At 40.7% G+C, this 24,500-nt stretch overlaps 1 protein-coding gene across 2 annotated transcripts; it reads right to left on the bottom strand.

Annotated features, from left to right (window-relative positions):
• Nucleotides 1–553: 553 nt before the first annotated feature.
• On the bottom strand, nt 554–23,569 carry LOC308472171 (cytosolic phospholipase A2 delta-like). 2 transcript variants are annotated; one of them, XM_080996809.1, is made up of 20 exons: nt 23,539–23,569; nt 21,844–21,916; nt 21,453–21,589; nt 20,988–21,119; nt 20,190–20,230; nt 19,617–19,659; nt 16,636–16,699; nt 15,607–15,734; nt 13,561–13,674; nt 12,887–12,924; nt 12,295–12,430; nt 10,967–11,103; nt 10,063–10,285; nt 8,460–8,577; nt 8,039–8,176; nt 6,180–6,275; nt 5,288–5,434; nt 4,614–4,783; nt 3,499–3,685; nt 554–2,105 (listed from the first exon to the last, which is right to left on the bottom strand). In XM_080996809.1, the coding sequence occupies exons 3-20, from the start codon at nt 21,531–21,533 to the stop codon at nt 1,876–1,878; spliced, it is 2,223 nt and encodes a 740-aa protein (XP_080852935.1). In that variant the 5' UTR covers nt 21,534–21,589; nt 21,844–21,916; nt 23,539–23,569; the 3' UTR covers nt 554–1,875. The 2 variants fall into 2 exon arrangements, with proteins under 2 accessions (XP_080852935.1, XP_080852936.1); XM_080996810.1 differs by lacking the exon at nt 23,539–23,569 and having other exon boundaries at nt 21,844–22,011.
• Nucleotides 23,570–24,500: the final 931 nt, after the last annotated feature.

Genomic DNA, 24,500 nt, shown 5'->3' with positions numbered 1-24,500 from the left:
CCATGGGAGGAAGTGTTTAGCCATTTTTCCAGTCTAATTCCTCCTCAAAACTGTTATTTGCCTGGTGGAGAAAGATATGCAGGTACCATGGTACAATCTAAACTGGATGCTCTTTCATTTCTGAGCTATTTCTGTGCCAGAATTCCTCTGGAAAATAACTGCCTGCAAGATGGAGTTGTTCCGCCAGGCCTTTGGTCAGGGCTCACCCTGACTCCCCTTTTCTTTTCGTATAAAAACTTATATGAAAGAGGCCTCCCAGCATTCTCACAGGCCCATAAAAGATCAGCATAAACAGTTGGGCCAATGAGCACTTACAACCCTAACCCTGCGGAAAGCCATCTAATTAGACTTCAATTTGATTTGGACCTGTTTTAGGAGGTAATTTAATTATTGTTTGATTTTATACTAATGTTATCTATCTGATGTTAGCCACCCTGAGCCTGACTTCGGCCGGGGAGGGCAGGATATAAATAAAAGATGATGATGATGATGATGATGATGATGATGATGATGATGTGTGGTTTCACTCCAGTCTCTCCTGGAGGGAGAAGGATGGATAAATGACAGGTAGAAGTGGTGATAGGTAGATCACAAGAGGGTGGACACGTAACAAAAACATTACAGGTACAGAGTCTTCATCTAACATTGCAAGCTGTTATTACTACAAACGTGAAAGCTCTCCAGTACCAAAGATTTTTAAATGATTATGATTTAATTCTTTAATTTATACTGCCATCTTGTGTTCACCAAATGAAAGCCCAGTTGCAAGACTTCCAGTTCCATGTACGGCGTCATCCACACTCACCTTTTGCCCTTCGCTTTCCAGGCACAGGTCTACACTTTAAAGCACTGCGTCCAAGCACTTTTTATTTGCCCCAGCGAAATCCCACTATTTAACACTGAATCGGAACAAATGATAATTCGGATTTTCCATGGATTGCTGTTTGTGCCTGTTCAGAGGTAAAGAGCAATTTTACAGGGCACTTTAAAGCACGTTCCTAGAAACACGGCACAAAAGGAAGTCTGGATGAACCCTAAACCAGGGGTGGGGAACCTGCGGCCCTCCAGACATCGTTGGACTCCAAATCCCACCAGCCACAACCAGCAAAGGCAATAGTCAGGGATGATGGGAGTTGTAGTACATCAAAGCCTCAATGGTCTAAAGTTTTCCATGCTTGATGTAAATACAGTGGTACCTCGGGTTAAGAACTTAATTCGTTCCAGAGGTCCGTTCTTAACCTGAAACTGTTCTTAACCTGAAGCACCACTTTAGCTAATGGGGCCTCTCGCTGCCGCAGCACTGCCAGAGCACAATTTCTGTTCTCATCCTGAAGCAAAGTTCTTAACCCGAGGTACTATTTCTGGGTTAGCGGAGTCTGTAACCTGAAGCGTCTGTAACCTGAAGTGTATGTAACCTGAGGTACCACTGTAATTGGAATACAATATGTTACGCAAAAACAGTGCAATGACACTGAAAATGTTGTCATTGCAGGAAATTATATAGGTTGGTCCAGCTGACAATCCCTCTTTCTGTGCTGGAGGAACCGACTTCCCCATGCCCTTCACTTAAGGAGAAGCAGACACTTCATCCAAAGACAAGCACATATGCATGGGTGCCCAATGTCCCGAAGTTCAGAATAAGAATAATGAAGCAATTTTAATTTTCTTGCTGTTGTTATTTTAATTTCTTGCCCACCCTGAGATCTCCAGGGCAGATTACAACAATTTGTAATACAATATTAAAAGCAGTTTAAAACTGCTTACAATCACAGAATTAGGGCGGGTCCTGATAATATACATCTCAAAGTGTGAAAGGCCATGGGTCACCTTTCACTGAAAATGGGGACTGAATTGGAAAATCCCACCTGATTTGATTCATGTTGATTGTAGTTGTTTTTGTTTCCTGCTGGCTTTTCTCCTTTCTACTGCTGTCTGCAGAGCTTGCAAAATCAGTTCCCTGTTATTTTGAATGTTATAGTCACTCAGGTTTATAAGTTTGTTGAATTCCTCCTCGGTGTAAGTCAAACTTGTCATTCTGTATGGTGAGTTTAAACTAGTAAAATCCACCTCTCCCTTAGCCGTGTCTGCAGAAGTTCGCCTAATTCCTGCACAAAGGTTGCCAAAAACGGATAGTATGGGGGGGGGGGGCGGAGAGGAAGAGATTGGGTTAACACTGTGTCTGTAAAATAGTATACCTCTGTGACGAGGATGCCCAAATTCTGTATTGTTGAGAGTCACTCTATTCTCCAGATAGCTGTCTGTCTATAATAGAACACAACCTGGAGGCTATTACATATAATATATTCAGCACAATCTAGCAATAAAAACTTTGCAGTCACAGAGCATAAGTTGGCCATATTTTGGTCATTCCAAATGCATGACCAAACATGGACTCTCTCTCATGGATGCACACAAAAACATGTTTTTCTCTCTTGATTGCCATTTCATCAGAGAGGTGGGGTGAAGGATAAAATAGTTTAATGGGCTATATGTGCTTTTGGGTTGTCAGTGACTTTATTTATAACAGCAGCAGTGCAATCTATGCATGTTTACTTGGAATTAAGTCTCCCTATAATCCTGTACACACTTACCCAGGCTGTAACACTCTACACACTTACCACAGAGTAAGCCCTATTGAACTCAGTGGGGCTTACTTCTGAGTAGACATGCATAGGATTGTGAAGCAAGGCTTGCTGCACATCTTACAGGACTAATCGTTACATGTTTGCACACTGTGGCACATAACCTAATGTATTCTCTTTTTTACATGTGAGAGCCCAGCTTGTTATTTTATTGACTGTCTGATCACACAGTTCAAAATTGACAGACCTGTTTCTTATATATGCTACCTGAAGGTAGATTTGAAAAGGACTACATGCCAAACAAAAAAGGGACTATAGAATGTTCCCACTTGTAGAGCTATGGTTTAAGTCTGACATGTGAAAAGGCACTGGCTGCAATCTAACAGAATGTTTTTAGCATGCTGAACCCCATGGACTTCTGTAGCCTTAAGTATACTTAAATTCTCTGTTTGGGCTATCAAATTCTTCCATTTAAAGACCAGTATATTTGTCCTTCTCTTTTCCCTGTTTGTAATATAACAATGGAGACAAGCTGCTAACACTCTGACTTGAAAACAGTTATTGTGGCAAGAATCCTCAAGGAAAAGCTGGGGGAACATCAGAGAGTGTGGTATTGACAGGTACAGGCCTTGTGGGAGGCAGTGATGAATGTCCTGTCCTTTGGAAATACTGTTCCTACACCACTTAGCAAGAGGGCCTGGGTAGCTCATTTGGTTGGAGCATGGTGCTAACAATGACAAGGTTGAAGGTTTGATCCCCATATGGGACAGCTGCATATTAATCCCTGCATTGTGGGGGGTTGGACTAGATGATCCTCAGGGTCCCTTCCAACTCTACAATTTTATGGTTAGGCAGTGGCTTCTTTGCTACTTGGTCCCCAGTCTCATAGAACGTGACTGAAAAGTTCAATACTAACCAGGTTTTTTATACTCCCTAAAAGAGTTGTTCACTAGTGGGAAGTGAAGTATGATTGGAGCTTCTGGGTTCTCTTTGTCCTCAAAAATGTAGCATTCCTTTGGATTCTCCCTGTCTTCTTCAGTCAGTGCAATTTCAGGAAAAGGAATATCCTGGTCCAAACAGTAGTTGCCCATCTGTTCTATAGACTGCAGAACAAAGAGGAAAACTAGAGTTTAAATAGCAAAACTAAGGCCATTTTCCCCCCAACAGTCCTCATCTACTATTGTCAAACCTAACTAAAGCTATAGAGGAGAAAGCAACTGCTTTGCTGTTCAGGTAAATTTAGTCATTTAGAGAGAACAAAATGCAGGAAGAAAAACAGACCATTTCCCCCCTTCTCAGTCAGGTACATCTAGGAATCCATGGTGCTGACATGAACTCCCTATGGATGGATGCACATTATATAGGTGCTTATATGTTGTAGGTCATTGGCAGAGGATCTGCTTTGCATGCAGATCCCAGATTCCATCCTTGACGTCCCTGGGTAGGGCTGGGGAAGATCCCAGTCTGAAAGTCAGTGAAGACAATATTGAGCTAGATCAGGGGTCAGCAAACTTTTTCAGCAGGGGGCCGGTCCACTGTCCCTCAGACCTTGTGGGGGGCCAGACTATATTTTGGGGGGAAATGAATGAATTCCTATGCCCCACAAATAACCCAGAGATGCATTTTAAATAAAAGCACACATTCTACTCATGTAAAAACATGCTGATTCCCGGTCCGTCCACAGGCAGGATTTATAAGGCGATTGGGCTGGATCTGGCCCCCGGGCCTTAGTTTGCCTACCTATGAGCTAGATGAACCAATGGCCTGACTCAGTATAAGGCAGCTTCCTATATTTAAACGCAGAAACTGGTTTCATGCAACTCGCATCACCATATACAGAATGAAACTCACTTTATAATTAGATCACAGGAAGACTTCCATGTTTAACTTGGGAGCTACTCTACAGCATGCTTAGCTTAATATTTAATCTAACCCTCTTAGGCTAGCATACAGGAATAAGGATTTCTTTATGAACAATTTGTATGCCCCAAAACATTCTCTAGTCCAAAGATAAAATAAGAATAATCTTACATTAAACCTGGTCTCCAACAGGTTGTAGTCGAGTGATAAGATAACATCCACATTCCTTTCCTTTCTTATCAATGGAGGGCAACTGGTATTGATGAAATATCCAGCATCAACCAAGAATAGCTCTTTTTCCTGAGGCGTAAGAGAGTTGGGGCACTGGTCCAATTTACTGTCTGCAAGGCAAGTATTTCTTGCTATTGTGATCATACAGGACATGCTTATCTAATATACACCAATGAAATACTGAAAAAACAAAACTTATGTTCGTTTTTGATGGGCTGCTTTATGTCTTGTTAGTCTTAGCATTAATCAGAAAACAAGCACCTTCAGCGGTCTATCCAAACTAAACTGGACTGCGTACTGTGTCAAGGCTTTATTTGACTGATTAATCACTAGTATTAATGCTGAGAAAACAAGTACCGTATTTCATCTAGCATGACTGTATTTGTACATAATTTGGTTGTAAGTTACCGGTACTTTGGGTTCTCTTGGGCAAGATAAAGAGACTAAGAAATTTAATAAGTATAATACATACATACATACATACATACATACATACGTTTCCTACAAGGATATTGTAGCAAGGTGGTGACTTACATGACGAAACCTGGTGAACATTTATAGTGCAGGAAGGGTTTGGCTGGGTTCCTCCCAATTTCATGTGCTGATTTATTTACCTTGCCACATGGAGAATGTTTCATGTTGGTAATAGTCCTTGTGTAGCTGGAGACCTCTCAGAAAGTTAGGTTTCTTTTCTCCTATTGGCCGACTGGTCAGAATTCCATTGAAGATGCTGGATCTGTTCATTGGTGGAATGAAACAAGCTGTGTGACATAGAGAGAGCTGATTTATAGAAGCCCTGTTGCCTTTATCTTGAAGAACAGCAAAAAGCACATACTATGAGAAATTCTAAATTCTGATGCTCAAAAACTAACAACAACACTATGTGCACTAGCTGTTTACTGGTCAAAGTAGTCATTTGTGAGGTTTGGACATCTTTTATGTGCAATCAAACCTCCCTTCTTTATGCTGCCACACAGAACCTGGGCAGATGGCAAAGCTTCTGAAGAAGGGGAATTCTGAGCTTTAAAATAAATAAATAAATAAATAAATAAATAAATAAATAAATAATAAATAAATGGTTAGAATGGAAATTATGGTTCTGATCTACTCTTACATCCAAACCAGATAGTCCATTTGTTTGCACTCAATGTATTTCACACTTGCAGCAATGCTTTGTGCATTAGATGTGACATGCACACCTGCACAATCACACTAACACACACATTTCTATGGATTGCAGCCAAAGACTTTAAATGTAATCAAAACCATTTAAAGTAGCATGTGCTTTCCTAGTAAGTCAGGCAGAGAAATCAGGTATATGTGTGAAAAACAACCCCACAGAGATGGATGGGTAAAACTCACAAATTAGCTACAATGTTCAGATTATGATCATCTGCTTTGCTGATTCTCTGCTGTATCTGCACAGTGATGCATTTTATTCTTTAGTTCCTTCTCTGTTGAAAAAATGCCACTGAACTAACAGAAATTACCCAGGCCACTTCTTACCTTCATCCTTTTCTTGGTCTGGGAAAGGCCACTGCCAGGATTTGTATAAGTGGTGAACATCCTTCAAATTCAAGGAAAATATGTTACTCCAAATGCCTGTAAATGTAAACATATTCAAAATGAAGACTTTCAGCACCTATCTTTGTCATTCTCAATCCCTAAGAACTCACCTGGTTATCTGGAGGCTAATTAAAGAAGCATGGATCAGCCCTGCTTGTTTCTCAGTTCCTGCTTGTTTCTCAGTTTCTGTGAAGTAGGTTGATGTATTTAAATTCGAATCTTACTACAGCCCCAGAAATCCCTACATCTGTGTGAGCTTTGGACATGAAAATGAGAGCAGATCTGGCAGCCCTGTTCTCTCCCCATTCCCCATCCTTTTACTGGCACTATTTCTTAGATAAGTGATTGCCAAAATGGGCAGTACCACCCACTGGGGGGCAGTGGGGTTACCTAGGGTGTCAATAAGAGGCATGGGAGTGGCAGAGGTGTACATGACTATCAGACTTTGAAAAGTTGGTATCACTGGATGAGTTTCATCAATTTTGTTGTATTAATTAAGCTAAGTAGTTTTAGTTGGATTTTGAATAATGTGTAATTTTTTGTTACTGTTTTGAATTTTGTTGTTTGGTAATCTTCCTTAGTGGGCCATGCAAACTGCTATTTTGAATAATGCTTTTTAAAGCATAGGGGGCACTGGGGATGTATTTATGGAACGAAGGGGTTTGCAACCCCCAAACATTTGGAAACCTCTGACTTAGATGGTGCTGAGCTGATATGAAATGAGAGATTTGGACTAGTTAGGTGATAGTATCTTGGTGGACCTTTGCCTTCAGCTGTTACCTACTTTGTGCTTTCAAGATAGGAGTTATAAGTCTAATAAAAAGCGAACAGGCCTGCAATGTGCAGGATTATTTGGTGGAAGGTTTTTGCTACAATTTCAACAGGCCACTACTTCCTACATGTTCTTTCCACACTTGTCCTTTTTGGTGCAGCTAAGGCTTTGCTACTCTGCAATCAGCTGGAAGCAGCATTTAGCTGAGAAATTAAGGGACTGAACTTCCAAAGGATCAGTTTTTGAAAGGCTGACTTAAAGGGTTTTCTGCATCACTTGTAAGTTGGACTAGATGGGTTTTGAGAACTCTTACAATGCTATGATTCTGTGGAACTTTGCAGCAGCTAATCTGGAGGTCTCCTGCTTCATTTAGAGCAGAGCTTTCCAAACTTTTCATATTGGTGACACACTTTTTAGACATGCATCATTTCATGACACATTCAATTTTACTAGAAAACCAGAGGTTAAACTAATCCCCTTCCAGCTCTGGGAAGAGCATGGGGAGCATTTGTGCAACACACCTACACACTGCAGCCAACACACAAACGTGTTGCAACACACAGTTTGGAAAGCTCTGATTTAGAGGATGGTTCAGGCAGGCAGCTGTCTTGCAGAGGCAGCCCATTAACTAGCAGGAAAAAAATGAAGAAACATCTACTGTCAGATATAGACCCTGTCGAGGATGGAGAGCAGGAGGAAGCAGGGCTCTCTCTGTGTGTGCTGTGTGTGTGTGTGTGTGTGTGTGTGTGTGTGTGTGCTGTGTGTGTGTGTGATTGTCCAACATAGTTAGATAGACATGGAAGGAGAATACAGGGGAGGGTCTGAGCTGTTTTTTCTTCTTGCATGTTTTAGAATTTCCCACATCTACGGCACTGTATCAGCTCAATGCTCAAGAGAGAGTTACAGATTTTTGATAACAAGCTACACTTGCTATGGTAATACTAATATTGAATTTGGCAAGATTGGGACTCAGTTTGGCAATTTTTCTCACCAAAGGATAACTTTCCTCAAATCAAAATTAAGTCACCTTCCAAATAGCAGATCCGAGACTCTGGTCTCTTGTTTATTAGTCGTCCCATGAAGAAATCACTTCCAAAATCCTCTGGGCAAATGAAGGCCCCGTACTTAGAAAATCCAACCTCATATGGGGAGAATTCACACCATTCTATAAGCAGAATGAGAGAAGAGAAGTGGAGAAAAATATACCCCAATGCCTAAAATCAGGAGGAAGTTTGAGAGGAGAATGATGAAGACAGAATTGCTCTCTTTGGGTGAAATTCAGGAAAGGTTTGTACAGAGCAGAACCATTGAAATGAATGGACTTAACTTAGTCACATTCATTCATTTCAGTGGGCCTACTTTGAGTAAGTCTTCGTTTTGGCTGCTGTTCTGAACTACTTACACACTGAAGCCCCCTGACATGGTTTCAAGATTGTAGAGTTGCTTACCTTTAAATTCACAAGTGCTCTGGGTGTCCTTCTTGACATTGAGGGCCAGGTAGATAGGCAATGGATTCTGCCCCTGAGTCACAGCCTGTTGCTGACTAGAAAGTTTGCTATCACTTTGCTAAGAGGAAATGATGCAATGAAACACAAAGAAAACAAGAAGAAATTCAAAGGCAGAAAATAAATTATGAAGCAACAGATGCTTCCAAACCAAGCAGCAGACGGCATGGTTGGGTTGTGGTCCTCACCTGACCTCTGTTGAGTCATGTTGCGGCTGCTTACCGAGCGGTAAAGAGGGAGCGGCCAGGTGGTGGCAAGGTCAACATAGTGCAAATACACCGGCAGGAGTGGTGGATTGGCTCCACTGGTGCATTTGCACCTCGGCAACCACCATAACAACAGCCCCGCTGGATCGGGTCAATGGCCCATCTAGTCCAGCATCCTGTTCTCACAGTGGCCAACCAGATGCCTCTGAGAAACCCACAAGCAGAACCCAAGCACAAGCGCACTCTCCGCTCCTCTGGTTTCTAGCATCTGGTATTCAAAAGCATACTGCCTCTGACCGGGAGCACAGCCTCCTCACCCTCTAGTTCCCAGTAAGCAACAACAACACAATTGACTGGAGGTCAGGTGAGTGCTGCCACCTCACCAGGCCATCTGCTACTGCCCAAGAGCTAGAATGACCGCTCCCTGCATTAACTTGGGGACGGCTTTTGCATGGTCACACGCAGCCCAACCAGGGACAACTAGACCCCCAGCAAGGTAGTTGGCTGTGCTGCCCCCCCAGCTGGATACCTAGAGGTTCCCACCTAGCCCTGTCAATCAGCCAATCCTGGCTGGGGGGGCGCGTTGCCAAGGGAATTGGCCAGGTAGAGTTAGGACCGCCCACACTCACAATAGAGGGTGTAACTTACCTGTTGGTCCTGTCGGCTCCTGAACTTCCCCACCCTGCCCTCCCTCAATTTATGCCTTCTTTCGCAGTTTAACCTTCTTCTTTACAGCTATGCAGGCACTGCTGCGGTCCTAGATGGTCGCCATTGAGGGACCGGGAAGGAATTTCCCTGCATTGGCAGGTTTCACCTTCGCCATAGCAAAACGTCACAACTTTGGCGGTTTGTAGGCCTTGGGTGGAATCCTTTAGTCTATCTTCCCTCAATGGGGGGGTGAAGCGGTGACCCCCCCCCTGCAGTGGCGATCCCAGGGTTCCCATTAAAGGGGTTATTTTGAGGGGAGGCACTGGCCATACACCAATGGGTTGTCAGTGCTCTCTGCTACGCGGTGAAATGGGGGACAGGCTCTCTGCTTGAACAGATGTTCTCCAGAGTCAGCCCAATCCCCCCACACTTTGGATAACCCTGATGTTCCCCAGATCCCCGGTTGGGGACTGGGAGGGATAAATGCCCAATGCCTAAGCCAAGGTCTTCCTACATCTGAGAATTTAATAAAGTTGTGGCCAATTTCAATCCCATAACACGTTGTCAGGTGTCATTATACCTCCTGGGGGTTGCCTGGGCCTTGGGGGGTCTCCGTCTGTCTAAGCAATGTCTGGAAGGAAAGATGAAGACACTTAACATCCTTAGGGTAAGAGGGTCTTTGGAACACATACCTCGTCATGGAACATGCGGTCAATTATAAGGGACCATACATCAGTAAAATAAACCGAGTGCCCCTCTCGAGCTCTCTGCCTTAGCTCCACATCATAGCGCTGTAGAGCCTCCAAGGAGAAAGCACTTGACTTGCTCCTAGCAATATATTCCTGTGCTCTGTGGATTGGACCCATCAGGTCCTTTTGAGACCAGTCAGCATCTTCATACAAACTTCTCATTGTCCTACAGAAAAAATAACACCTTCAGAACAGGGCAACACTATAATTTAAACTGCCTTGTAAATTACACTCACAAAATCTACCCTCATATGTATAGGGCCCAAAAGTATATTGTAGATTACATGAATGTAGATTACATGTTCAATTTGGAAGGGATGCTTTAAAAAGAAACCGGGGGAGGGCCTAGTCAGGTTTTAGACTATGGCACACAGGGAGAGGGATGAACGCTTTCCCCAACCCTGCACCATGGTGCCTAATACAGTCGTACCTTGGTTCTCAAACGCCTTGGTACTCGGATGTTTTGGCTCCTGAATGCCGCAAACCTGGAAGTGAGTGTTCCACTTTGCAAACTTTTTTGGAAGCCGAACATCTGATGAGGCTTCTGCGGCTTCTGATTGAGTGGAGGAAGCTCCTGCAGCCAATCGGAATCCACAGCTTGCTTTTTGAACTGTTTCAGGAGTCGAACGGACTCCCAGAATGGATTAAGTTCGAGAACCAAGGTACCACTGTACTGTACAATTGTTTCTCTCCCTGAAGCTGACATTTGCCATCAGACAGAAGTTGTTATTGAAGCTACTGTTGGCGATAAATATTTTTTTAAAAACCCTTCCACATGTGCAGCAACCTCAAATCTGACCGGGCCTCTCCAGCAGCTGCTATTTTTCACAATGCTAATTCACATTACCATGTTGCGCCAGATGCTCCAGAGAGGTATGTCACGCAGTCTAGAAGATTCAGCTTCTGAAGGGCAGAGAGGTGTCCATAAAAAGCTGACATTGCTCTGGCTCCTCCTCCTGTTGCCATGACAGCTATCACTGGGACCTGTGGCACAAACAGGATGGAGTAAACAGGAAATACCAGTAACTGTGCCTAACTTGTTCGGGATTACCAGTCAAATATCTAAATATTAGTAAGTCTAGGGGTAAGCGACCACAGAGCTGTATTGCTAGATAGGCAGGTCCATATCATAGGAATATACAGTCATACCTCGGGTTATAGATGCTTCAGGTTGAGCGTTTTCGGGATACAGAAGCGCCGAAACCCGGAAGTACCAGAACAGGTTACTTCCGGGTTTTGGCCCTTTGCACATGCGCAGAAGCACCGAATTGCAACCTGCGTGTGCGCAGACACGGCGCTGCAGGCTGCGGACGCTGCGGGTTGCAAACGTGCCTCCCACATGGATCACATTCGCAACCCGAGCGTCCACTGTAAATGGTGCAGAGAGAGCTCTGTGTGATGTCATTTCCCCTGTTTCCTGCGATGGGATGAAACAATAGATTTTTAATTCTTTCTCCTTCCTACAGCCTCTCTCTCACTCCTTTCCTCACCTTCAATGCAGATGCATGTCTGTGTGCGCTAATCAACCATGTATTTTGAAACCTAGAAGAATTTTGTCCTGCATAGTTTTCCTACTATCGTTGCCGTGGTCCAGTGCAAGACTGTTAAGCTTACTGCGTAAGCTGTTTGTTGCCTGACTCTTTTATAGAGAGGGAAACCAAGGGGAATTGCTCAGAAAAGGAAAGGCCCCTCAACCTAGTTCCAAAGCTTCTATTTTCATTATGAAGGATGGGATTTTAATGCTCTGCTTAACCCACACACGTGGGAAACTGGAGAGATAAATTGTAATTAATATTTTCTCTCTTAGCCATCCCACATAACCTGTATCCAATGTCAGTAGGCCATAACACTTTCTTTCCAGGGGGTGGAGGGGGAGAGAGAATACCAGTTCAAAGAATAAAAGGTATTTATTACAAAAAGCACACATTTGAAGCTTACTCTTTTTTTCTCCTCAGGGGATGTCTATCAGAGAAAATGCATTTAAGAGCGTCTGCTTTTCTGTGGGTCCTCTTATCTGTTGACTCTATTTTCCTTCAACAATGTGTTGCTACAGTTGATTTCTCTCAACAAAGCAGCTTCTCTGCAATACCCACACTAAATAAACTGCTTTAGTTCTATTTATATATTTTTGCACTAATATGAGTAGCTTTGGGTCACAAAATGAAGCACATGTACCTCATGTCCTTGCAGCTCCTGCTCCAGCAGAAGAACCTTTTTTAGAGCACTGGCAACCACATTCTTGCGCTTAGACAGGAAGTCCTGCTCAGCCCCACAGAGATCACATCCCAAACGCACATCTAAATCTCCTAAACTGGAATAAAAAGAAAGAAATGCACCTCCCTTTGTCACCTGACATATGGAGGTAGAAAGCAGTGCTGTGCAGCTATGTAATTTGAAACTGAGAACTTTGTGCAGTAGATTTTTTTTTGTGTTTTATCATTGTTGTGAGATTTTAAAACATGAAGGTGGCCTGGTACTCAGGACTAAAATGTGCCAAAAATGAAGGTAAGAAAGGAACAGACTCTGCATCTCTCATTACCATCATTGCTATGCTATAACATTGGATAGTCTCTGGCGGATGTAGAAGGAGATGATATGAATAGTATTTGTTCCAACTAATTATTGGGCTTTCTTAAAGTGAAGTGCATGAGTATGTGATTTGCTGGACTGAGCTGGAAGTTTTTACCACTATACAGAGCCAAGCTGAACAGACAAGAATTTCTTATTTGATTTGATTTTAATATAATAATAAATAATAATTTCTCACCAGTCATTGACCTGGAGCTGAAACTCTAATTCTGCATCCTGAAAATGAAGAAGTTGAGTTTACCTATGTTAAGGTGCTAAGCAAATGCACTGTGTAATGTTCATAAATATAACACCGTAGATTGTTTATTACCAATCCCAGGGTTTCATTTTCATAAACATTTCCAAGCATGGCACTTGTGGGTCTCTTAAGAGAAGTGGAAGAGGCATACACCATCCCAAAATCTAGGTAACTGAAAGATTATTTCTTAGCCACTAGACTGTTTTCTGTTTATAAAAGTTCTGGATATGGAACACAAAGTAGAGCTTTGACAAGGGCGAAAACATTCAAACTTAGTAATCTAAAATACAAACAATTAAATCCCGATATGGACACAAGGATAACATTCTTTGAAAGGAACAATGAATTTACAAATCCCCTGTTAAATTTCAGAACTAATGTGTGGTTTTATTGGCAAAGAACTACTTCCTTCTTCTCTTGTGTGCCAAGAAATTACTTCTATCACACTTGAAACTCGACAGGACAGCTCAGTTGGTAGATTATGAAACTCTTAAACTCAGGGTCGTGGGTTGGGCAAAAGATTTCTGCGTTGCAGAGGGTTGAATTAGAGGACTACTCTGGTCTCTTCCAACTCTACAATTAAATGATTCTATGAAAAAGATGAAGCCACATACCTTTGATAAAGGCAAGGCTACTTTTGTTTCCTCTCCTGCAGGGAGGGATTTCAGCAACACACCTGGACAATCAGTAGTAGCGTCTCCAAGCCATTTCCCCACAAAGGAATTACCCTAAAACGAATCACAAGAATGTAGACACACTCTAGCACACATCGCAAAGGAAGCAAAATGAGACACATTTGAGGCTCTAGATACTGACTGATTTCAACACTGCTGCCTGTTCTACATATGAATCCCTCACTGTTTGGCCCTTACTATATGGGAGAACAGGAAAAGCACACTCTGCCAGCAAGGACATTAAAAAAATGTTTTTATTAAAAGATATTCATGTATAACAAAGGTACTGTACATATAACATCTCTATTTCAATTCATAGAGTCCTTTCTACAGGTCAATTACATTCTGTGTGAAACACTGCTGTCATGGGCATTGTGAGGTTGTGGGGAGAGAGAAGTGGGGAGAGAGAGGAGGATGAGAGAAGGGGGGGATAATGATATTTAATTCTTTTGCATAGTGTATGCAGAGTTTTTGTGTCAGCATTATGTGGATAGATTCTTTATTTATTAAAGCACACCAAGGGTCCAATTTCTCAGCAAGCTACTCTGTAATGGTCCTTTAGTGCATTAGTTAATCTGCCCCTGCAGGTACACTGAGGAAAGCTGTCCTTGGTAAGCAAAGTGTTGGCACGCTTACCTATGGCGTAATAAGGGAAAGATCCATAAAGGATTTTCTAACCATATCTTCAGAGGGCCATTACTGGAGGTGTGGGAAAGAAATAAAAAATTATTGGAACAGAATACCCCTTGGTGGCTTTCGCCAATCGATATCCTGACAATAAAAAAAACAAATATCGAAGGAGAAAGATGGACCTACGAAGATTTATTAGTAAAAACAGAGACCGGTTGGAGGATTAGGCCGTATGAAGAAATAAAGAACAAATTGACAGGTTGGATCCAATTTCATCAAATTAACGCTATCTAGACCGAGGATAAAAAAAATGGGATAAGTGAGAAAAAATCTAGATTCCAGATTGAAATATTAGAAAGTAAAACAAAACTCCTATCGAAAATGTATAGCCTGTTGCTCGAATGGGACACCAAAGATGAAGAAGTAAAGGAGGTAATGGTGAGATGGGCAATGAACTTTGGGTATAACATAGAGTTTGATAAATGGCAGGCACTATGGAATAAAGGTATGAGATTCTCGGCATGCACAACACTCAGGGAAAATATGTACAAAATGATGTACAGGTGGTACGTAACGCCCGTAAAACTGGAAAAAATATATAAAACTGGTGATAAATTATGCTGGAAGTGCAAGATTAAGGAGGGCGATTTTTATCATATGTGGTGGTTGTGCGAGCCTATTAGAAAATTTTGGGAATCTATTTACAATGAACTAAAAAAAATCTTTAAATATACCTTTATAAAAAGACCTGAAGCCTTTTTGCTGGGGATAATTGGAGAGGAAATCAAAAAGGAAGATCAAACACTCTTTCAGTACACGACAGTGGCCGCCAGAACTCTAATAGCGCAGAATTGGAAGACACCAAGAATCCCAACCATAAATGAATGGCAATCGAAACTACTCGACTATCTAGAATTGGCAAAAATGACACAGAAAATAAGAAATCAAAAAGACACAAAGTTTAATAAAGATTGGAATAAATTCATGGCATACATGGAAACAGAGGTTAAAAAAAACCAAAAAACACAGTAGGTGTGATATAACACTTGTGATGTAAAGAATTTTTTTTTTGAGGAAAAGAAACTGCAGATAGAAAAATTTTATAACACATTCCGAAACCGAGATGAAGGGAGGTCAGTCAGTGTTGTGTGTTATGTAGTTAAAGTAGTTAATTTGTTGTTGTCTTATGTCAGGAGTATATATATATATATATATATATATATATATATATATATATATTTCTTTATTTAGTTGTTGTTTTTTTGGTGTGAATGTGTTGTGTTTGTCTTCTTTGTTTGTATGGTGTTATAAAATAAAATTTATTTTTTTTAAAAAAAAAGGTAAGCAAAGTGTTACCTTCGTACTGGCCTCCAGTTTTGGCTCCCAGTTCTTCACACAGTGAAATGTGAAGCTTTCTGACTCCTGGGTGATCGCCTGTGCTTCTTCAAAGGATTCCTTCACCACAAGTTCAATATTTTTATTGTCTAGGAGAAAGAATTATTTTAGTTAAAATATTTCTTTACCTCCCTTCTTCAGTGCAAACGTGTACTAAAGAATATACAGTACAAAGGTGTACTGAAGAGATACAGTACTACTTTACTGTATATCCTTTCCCCCATGGAGCTCAAAGCAGTGTACATGGTTTGTCCCTGCCTGCAACCTCAATTTATCCTCACAACAAGACAGAGATAATTAATGGCCCAAGTTCTTGGTCTCCCAGGTCCTTGTTCAACACTCTTAACTGCTATACCACACTGGCTTTCATATGAAAATAATTTTAAACAATGCAACAAAATGGTACAAGACAGGCTGAAAACAAATGGTGGAATTCACTGTCATGCTCTTCTAGTCATTTTGTTTTTGAACAAGTGTTCCTGCTTGACAGACAGACAAACTGATACCCTCTGTCCTCCCTACACACACACACACAGAGAGAGAGAGAGAGAGACAGTTGACCATCCCACTTTTACTGTACTTTGCAGTTGCGTGCACCATGTCATGGCATTACAGTGGTACCTTGGGTTACATACGCTTCGGGTTACATATGCTTCAGGTTACAGACTCCGCTAACTCAGAAATAGTACCTCGGGTTAACAACTTTGCTTCAGGATGAGAACAGAAATCGTGCTGCGGCGGCGCGGCGGCAGCAAGAGGCCCTATTAGCTAAAGTGGTGCTTCAGGTTAAGAACAGTTTCAGGTTAAGAACAGACCTCCGGAACGAATTAAGTTCTTAACCCAAGATACCACTGTATAAGCAAGAGAGATACAGCAGCAATTGCATTTACGAAAACTACCAGTACAGTTACGCCTTACAATTGAAAAGAGGCTTCAGTGGAGATCACTCTTTGGTTGTCTACTTAACAAATTCACAAGAATGGGTCTCACTTTTCAAACACTCCTCATTCTTCCACTTGTCCATCTTAATGTCTAAACGTGAAACCTCACGGGCCTGGGAAGAAAACATAACAATCATAGAAGGTTGAATTCACTAAGCCTGTTGTAGTCTGAAACAGAGAGGTGGAATCTACACACATATAAAATAAAAAAAAACGCTGTGAAAATGCTTTGTTTTCAAACGTTTTGAAAATTACATTGAATTTTGCATAGCTCACTGTTGTCATCTAATGTCACATGTGTATAATGCACTTTACAACACATCTTTTGTTGGAAGCCACCTGGAGTGGCTGGAGAAATCCAGCCAGATGGGCAGGGTAGAAATAACAAATTATTATTTAAAACACTTTATTTGCAGCTGTGTAGCTGAGTCCTGGGTGTGTGGGGTGTGCAGAGTTCTGAAGAGGACACAGCTGTGGGCAACTCCATCAGATCTTGGTGCCTGACCATAAACACAAGAGTGCTCAGCTGCTTTGTTCTGAGAGATTTCAGGGTTCCATTTGTTTGGTCCCTGAGTCAGAGCCAAGGTGGAATTCTGGGTGAGAGCTAAGAGGTGTTCAGAAGGCATGTTAGAAGGAGAAGGGGTTACCATTAGTACTCAGTTTCAGTACTAACATCAGTATATATTTATTGGTGCATTCCATTGGTGATTTTATTGCATACCTTTGTAATATGCATGGGTTCTTTTAATTGGTTGCATATTGCTTAAACATACTTTATTTGTTAAGTGGTATACAAATGATCTAAATAACAACAGTAACTCCTTTTAAGGGGAGTCTTAAGGAGTAGGTGGCGGATGGAAGGTAGGTAAAAGGTAAAAAGGTACATATCTAAATGGTTTGCAGCACATAACCAAGGGTTTCTGATTCCCAATCATTTAACAATTACAGCAACGAAAAGGCTTTTCTCCACTTCTAAATTAGGTTGCCAAGATGAATAACGTTTGGGGAGGATGAAACAAGAAGTTGATTATTGTGTGACTCGGATCTTTGCGCTCAGTTCTGGTACTGAAAACAAATTCCTGGGCTGAACCTATGCTCAGAGACAGTTTGTTCCTTAATTCTATGTTGCCCCACCCCCACGCACCCACACCATCACCACTGTCTTGCACTTGCATCTTGTTAGTAGACCTTAATGTTCTAGTAAAAAACAAAGCAGAACCTCAAAACGTGGACTTTGCCATCCAAACGTAACCTATAATGTTCCTTTTGCCTATTCTGATCCTGGAAGATTCCTGTATTTTTCTTTTCAATTTTAACCTGGAATCAAACATGACAGGTTATAAGCAACTACATTGGTTAATGTTTTCCGTATTATTTCTGTTTGGCTCTATTCTTTTGCCTGTTCTGATCCTGGAAGATTCCAGTATTTTTCTTTTAAATTTTAACCTAGAATCAAACATGACAGGTTATAAGCAACTACATTGGTTAATGTTTTCCGTATTATTTCTGTCTGGCTCTATTCTGTGTGGCACTGTTCATTAATAATTTCCATGCTCTTTCTGCCTGGCTTACAAAGTGAGGCGCACTTAGCAAAACAAAGTCCAAAGTTTCAGGTTTTCCTTTAAAAAAAAAAGCTCAACAAGTTTCTGGTTGTCCTGATTTTTATGGCAACCCTAGAATTCAGGCCGACTCTACTCCATAGCTAGGCTTGCAAATCTTCCTGCTCTTGTTCAAAACTTCCACCAACACCTGCAGTCTGCTCCAAAACCTGCCCTCCCACAGTTTCTTTAAGGTGTACTTTCATTAAAAAATAATCATAAGACTTTATATAATCACAGCATTTTTAATGTGCAAAATTCCTTTTCATCACTGAACTTGGAAAAGGTCTGTGTCATACATAATTCCCACTTTATAAAGACATGTAATGGAGGTTGAAAAGACTGTGATCTGCCCAGGACTATTTTTTCCTGATCTTCAAAGGCACTGTTGCTCTGCTAAAGTATTTCCGTTTATTCTACAGTACAGGACCATTTCACAATTAATTATTTGCTTGGAATGACTATCTCAGGACTCAGCTACATTAGTAAAGAAACAACGTTTTGAATGCGCAATAAACATGCAACACCAGATGGTGCCAGAGAGCAGGAAATTTTAAAACATGGCTTTCCATAGAAATTTTTTTTCTTTTGTTAAAACAATCTAATTTCTGACTTACTTATAGCGGGTTTTTTCCGCTGTGTTTAGATCCACCCTCAGACATTTGACAAAGACCAGTATATCATACAGATTGTTTCTCGTTTGCAACTACGTTGCTCCTATAGGACCCTCCTTATTTCTGTAATTTTAAGTTGTGGTTGTTGCTTGTTGGCTGTTGTTGTTGTTTCCATACCACCCTTCATCTGAAGATTACAGGGCAGTTTACAAAACACAAAAATACATACCATAATGGCAAAGAAAAACAATAACCCCCTACAGTTGAGGTATATACAGTAAGCCTTCCGCAGCCCATGCCACTGAGGCAATCTCTAGCAACAGCAATGGATCCAAAAGTATCCCCCCCCCCCCATTACCTGCCCTTTCAGGGGCAAATGAAAGATGTAAAGAAAAAGTGGAGCTGTGTGTCATCAGCATACTGCTGACAAAGTACAGTGGTACCTTGGGTTACAAACACCTCAGGTTACAGAGACTTCGGGTTACAGACTCCGTTAACCCGGAAGAGGTACCTCGGGTTAAGAACTTTACCTCAGGATGAGAACAGAAATCGCACGGCGGCAGCAGGAGGCCCCATTAGCTAAAGTGGTACCTCAGGTTAAGAATGGTTTCAGGTTAAGAACAGACCTCCGGAACGAATTAAGTTTGTAACCAGAGGTACCACTGTAATCCAAACCCCCCTCAGTGGTTCAGTTGCTTCAGTTATTTTAATTATTGCAACCTGCCCTGGGACCCTGGAGTGAAGGGCGGGTAATAAATTACAATTTTAATAAGAAGAATATAAGAAAGATGCTGATTGTAGTTAATAATGGGTCTTACCGTAAGGATGCCATTAGTAGCAATGCTCTCAAAGCCCCCACATCTGGGAAAAATATAAAAACATTCAGCAACAAAATGCATGTTACATTTTTAACACGTAGTTAAATATCCGGAAGCCTAATTTTGAATCAACCTTCCAATACATTCATCCGTTGAGTTTTATTCGTCCCTCGGGAGAATCAGCATTTGCTGTTTAACGTAATAGACTAGGCCTTCATAACTTGCAATCCAACCAGGCGTACACAACACCTCAGCAAGAACCTAAAAATTATACTTTGTGAGTGGTTTTGACACTGTGACAGAAGCTGAAGAAAAAAATACTGTGCAGACAAGCTGGGGGGGGGGGGCAGGTGCAGAGCCACTGATCTAACCGGACTTGGTATTAGGTGGCTCCCTATGTTCCTGCGTTCTAATAGTATGTCAAACTGCAAACACATAGAAATAAAAAAATTTATATTAGAAGGGTGGATGAGCCCAGCTATTGATTGATTGATTGATTGATTGATTGATTGATTGCTTCCAACTGAGATGATGTCTATTAACTCCATTTTATAATCAGAGCAATTCACTCACATGCTCTCCATCTTGAATTCTACTTCAAGGCTCTCTGGTCCCTATAGGGGAAAGAACAAAAAAGAAACGATGGCATTGTTAGCTCTGAGACCAGCCCACACAGAGTTTACCACTTGTTACCTGAGGGAACAACTGTTTTAATTGTACGCTAGCCTGAATAAATTATACTTGCTCACTGCATCAGCCCCTTTTTCCCACGGGATGCTTCTGTCTGTCAAATAGGCCAAGTGATACAACCCTCCAAGGCAAACCCTCACAGAAAACTCCACTTGAACAACTGTTCCCAGAACTAAGGTGGAAGAGTAGCCAAAGACTGCTTTTCAGCAACTCAAAATGAAGCAGCCTAGGAAATGCATTTTTGGAAAGGGAAGAAAATTATCACGATTGACACTAGCTGCATGTGTCATAGCAGTGTCATAAAACTGTACCGTTTTCCTAATTACTGCCCTCTAATTAAATAAGAAAGGGTTGTAACTCATTTTTTTGCATGCAAAAGTGAAGCTAATACTGAGCTAGATGGACCAATGGTCTGACTCTGTATAAGGCAGCTTCCTATGTGCCTAGATTAAGCTATCAATTCAGATTACTCTCCCTCACTGCAGGCCACCCAGAAAACGAATAAGGTAAATTAAAATGAATGGAAGATAAAGATGATGCAATTTCAGCTGTCTTCCTAATTAATACTATTCATATGCTGCACTATTTTTTTTTTTTTACTATTGTGTAACTGGCTCTGGGACCTTTTGGTGATAAAGGCCCCAAATACATAAATAAAGGATATGTTGTGTCAATTCTCACCTGACGGTTCAAAAGTAAGTCTTCACAAATAGTTTCCCCTGGTCTCACTTTAGCAATATCGTAGGCAACCATGAAGATGAGATCATCTTTGGTGACCATGTCTTCATCGTAGAGCCTCAGTTCCAGCACATTCTGAGCACAGATAGGAAAGGCATGAGAGAAGGCATATAACTCCATTTCACAGCATGCTGTTGAGGATAGGGCAGACTTTCCAATTGTATGTTATTTTAAGGAGTGGCCATTTCTTCCAGAACATGCCAGTCCCACAGAACGTAATGGATATCTCTTAAGCCAGAAAGCACATCTCCAGAATGTTCTCTGCTTTTGAAATTCTGCCCTTGAAACCTTAAATGTGTGAGGCCTCAGCACTGAATGCTTGCACTTCCTCTCTGCTTTCCATTTACCACACACTTCAAATTCACAGAAACCAATCACCAAGAGTATTCTAGTTTAATAGCTGCCTACCTTGGCCTCAGGTTGGATAAAGAAATGGAAGCTTTCATTCCAAACAGGATTACTGGCGTTTGAGATTACTTTCGTCATCATTTGTTTATTTGAAGCTGATGGCAGCCGAAGGCTCACATAACAATCAGAAGAAGTCCCTAGAGCAAAACAAAACCGCATCAATAATCATTATTTCGTGCTTTATTATCATTAGGTAATAATAGGGTTTTGTAGGCTTTTCTGCAGAGGGGAAAATACAGGTTTCCCAGTCTTCTATCCAACACTTTGAAGAACCTTCAAAAGACAACATACTGAAAGAGATGCAGGACAGTGTACATTCTTGTTATAGAGGTTCTGGACTCCCAAAAAACTCAAGATAAATGCAATGCAATGGATTTAACAACTCACTCACATAGGTCTCTTGAAGGTATGTGTCAAGCCTGGATGACCTTCACAGAGAGCAGGTAGAATGGAAATGTTTCAACCTTTACAGAAAACAAATGTTGCTGAATTAATTGTGCAACTTGGGTACTTACATCAAAAAACAAAATATTAGTCATTTCAGTAGAAGGATAGATTGACCATTCCCCCTAGTTAAAAAGAAAGATATCTGAAATTCCTATCATTGTACAGAAAAAAAATACAGAACTATGACTGAGTCTTCCTTACTCTGGTCCAGAAACATTACTATTGTAAAAATATTTGATTACTTCCCTCCCCCCCAAAAAAAGCTGTGATTATTAAAATCACCTATAAAAATATTTAATTACACACTTCTCTCTCATAGCTTCCATTTCCATCTTCCTTTGTCATTTCAATATTAGCTGTTATTGACCATGTTCCTTAATTGAGAATTCTCTTCAAAAGCACTTAATCTAATTAGCATTGAGTTCTTTAAGTCACACCGATTCCTTCCATCAGTGGCTTTCTTGTGTTGGTCACTAATTATATAGTATGCATTTTGTTATATTCTCCATTGAAGTATTAATTTCAGAACAAGCATCCATGTGACCTGTAACAAATACCACATTTCTGTCATGCCACTACACCTGGTCACTTTCTCGTCACTGATTTCAAATTCTTCATCCGTTCTTATTCTTTTGATTTTCTCGAAGGAGTGCCCAGCTCAAGGTTTATCAGATGACATGTGATCCATTTTCAAATGATTTGTAGGCACCTGAACGTGTTTCTGCAAGTTTGCTCATGGTCTGAAGACATATACGTGACTCAGGATAGTACTGTGACCAAAGGCAGCAACGGGACAGCGTCTATGAGGCTGAATTGATTTGTAGCTTCCATCATTCCAGTGGTTTGGTCTTTATGAAGAGCATTGGTAAGAAGATTGCCGTCCATATGGTCTTGCTGTTCTACATTTCACTAAATTTGGACTTGTGATCATGAGAAATATTTTGTGACTTCATTAATACTGGGCAGTGTTTGATGGCATTTAGATCAACAATTATATATTCTAATATCACTCTCTTGAAAATATATTTAAATTAATTCATCTCTTCTAAAGTCAGGTGCCCTTACTTGTTTCTGATTCTTCTTTTTCTTTAGTTTTTTATTTATACATTTCATTAGTTTTACAATCCATTTAAAATTTCAAAACTTGACTTCCTTTCCCCTCTTTCTGTGGTTCCTTAAATGTATTTTTAATATCTTCTACATATTCAAATTCATTTAACTTTCTCATTTAATTATCTACTGTAAATATATACTTTTATAAAACTGCAGGTTATTACAATAATCCTGCTAATGTTTTCATCTATTTACAATTTATCTGTAAATATTCAATAAACATTTTCCATTCCTTTATAAAAAGTTTGTTATCTTGATTTCTTATTCTTCCGGTAAGTTTCGCCATTTCTGCATATTCCATAAGTTTTTGTATCCATTCTTCATTTGCTGGGACTTCTGCTTCTTTCCATTTTGGGGCAAGTAACATTCTTGCTGCTGTAGTAGCATAAGTAAATAAATTTCTATACAATTTAGGTAGTTCTTTCCCTATAATTCCCAAAAGAAAAGCTTCTGGGGTTTTTTTTTGGGGGGGGGGTTATACACACCCCTCAATCTGCTACACTAAAAATCTTACATGGCCACTTACATGTTGTGGAAATTCAGCTTGTCAAGTATTGTGTTTCCTCTGCAGTAAGGAAAATCATGTCCAGCACTAGTAAAGAGTTAAAATATTTGATTAATCTTACCTTAGGCATTAGAATGTCCATTGCATAGATGAGAGGCAGTAGCGATGGGCAGGAATCCAAGTATTCTGCTGTGTTAGGTACCCTCCTAACTTCCTTCTTTTTTTTTTATTAAAGAAAATGACTGGTGCCAAAGAGCTAGTGAGATATTATATACACATCCCAAGCTCCACCTTATTTGTGACTCTTCAGAGTAAGAAATGCCATTCTTTTTCTCACATCTTATTTTTTTGAATGGGTGCTCATTTCCCTTAAATACACCCAAGATACATGTATTGACATTAAGGTGTGGTTGACACAAGCAGAGTCCTATGCTGGGAGAGTAGACTGTACCACTACAGTTCTTCAATCTTTTCCCACAAAAGTCTTTATGAATATACAAAATGTAGCACACTATGGAGAAAAATCCATTCTCTGCTTTGCTAGTTTTATACTTGAACAGATTTTAAACACACACACCCTGTGAACATCCAGCAATTTAACAACTCACTCCTACTGTGTGTTTGAGGCAAGCCTAGATTTTAGCTTCAAATACATGAGAGAACATCAGTTTGCAAGCGGAAGTGTTTTTAGTTCATTCACTTAAGGGAAAGGGCAAATGGCATAAACTGGCCATTTCATACATAGCCACTTCCTTGAACGGCCAAGCTGATGATCAGTTCAAAACTTTGAGTGGAATGAATGGCCCAGATCTGGTTAAAATCCATAGCAGGATCCTCTCAGGATGTTGTACTCATGTCAAAAGCAGGTGCTATGTCAGCTTTTGATATATAAAATGTGTGAGTTTAAAGAGAATAAGAATAATGCACTTTAATACTCCTACATATAACTGGAACAGGAAGGGGGTGTTAGTTTAATAACTGAT

Source organism: Podarcis pityusensis, assembly GCF_964106645.2.
Source record: "Podarcis pityusensis genome assembly, chromosome: 1".
Lineage (NCBI taxonomy): Eukaryota > Metazoa > Chordata > Lepidosauria > Squamata > Lacertidae > Podarcis > Podarcis pityusensis.
Note: the sequence above shows the minus strand (reverse complement) of the source record. Positions and strands in the feature narration are given on the sequence as shown.

Coding starts and splice junctions, on each gene's coding strand:
- LOC308472171 (XM_080996809.1), bottom strand. CDS start 21,533: ATGATGACGAAAGTAATCTCAAACGCCAGTAATCCTGTTTGGAATGAA. Junction 6,276..8,038: donor TCGGATCTGCTATTTGGAAG/GTGACTTAATTT, acceptor TTACATTTACAG/GCATTTGGAGTAACATATTT. Junction 4,784..5,287: donor AACATTCTCCATGTGGCAAG/GTAAATAAATCA, acceptor CTTGCCTTGCAG/ACAGTAAATTGGACCAGTGC.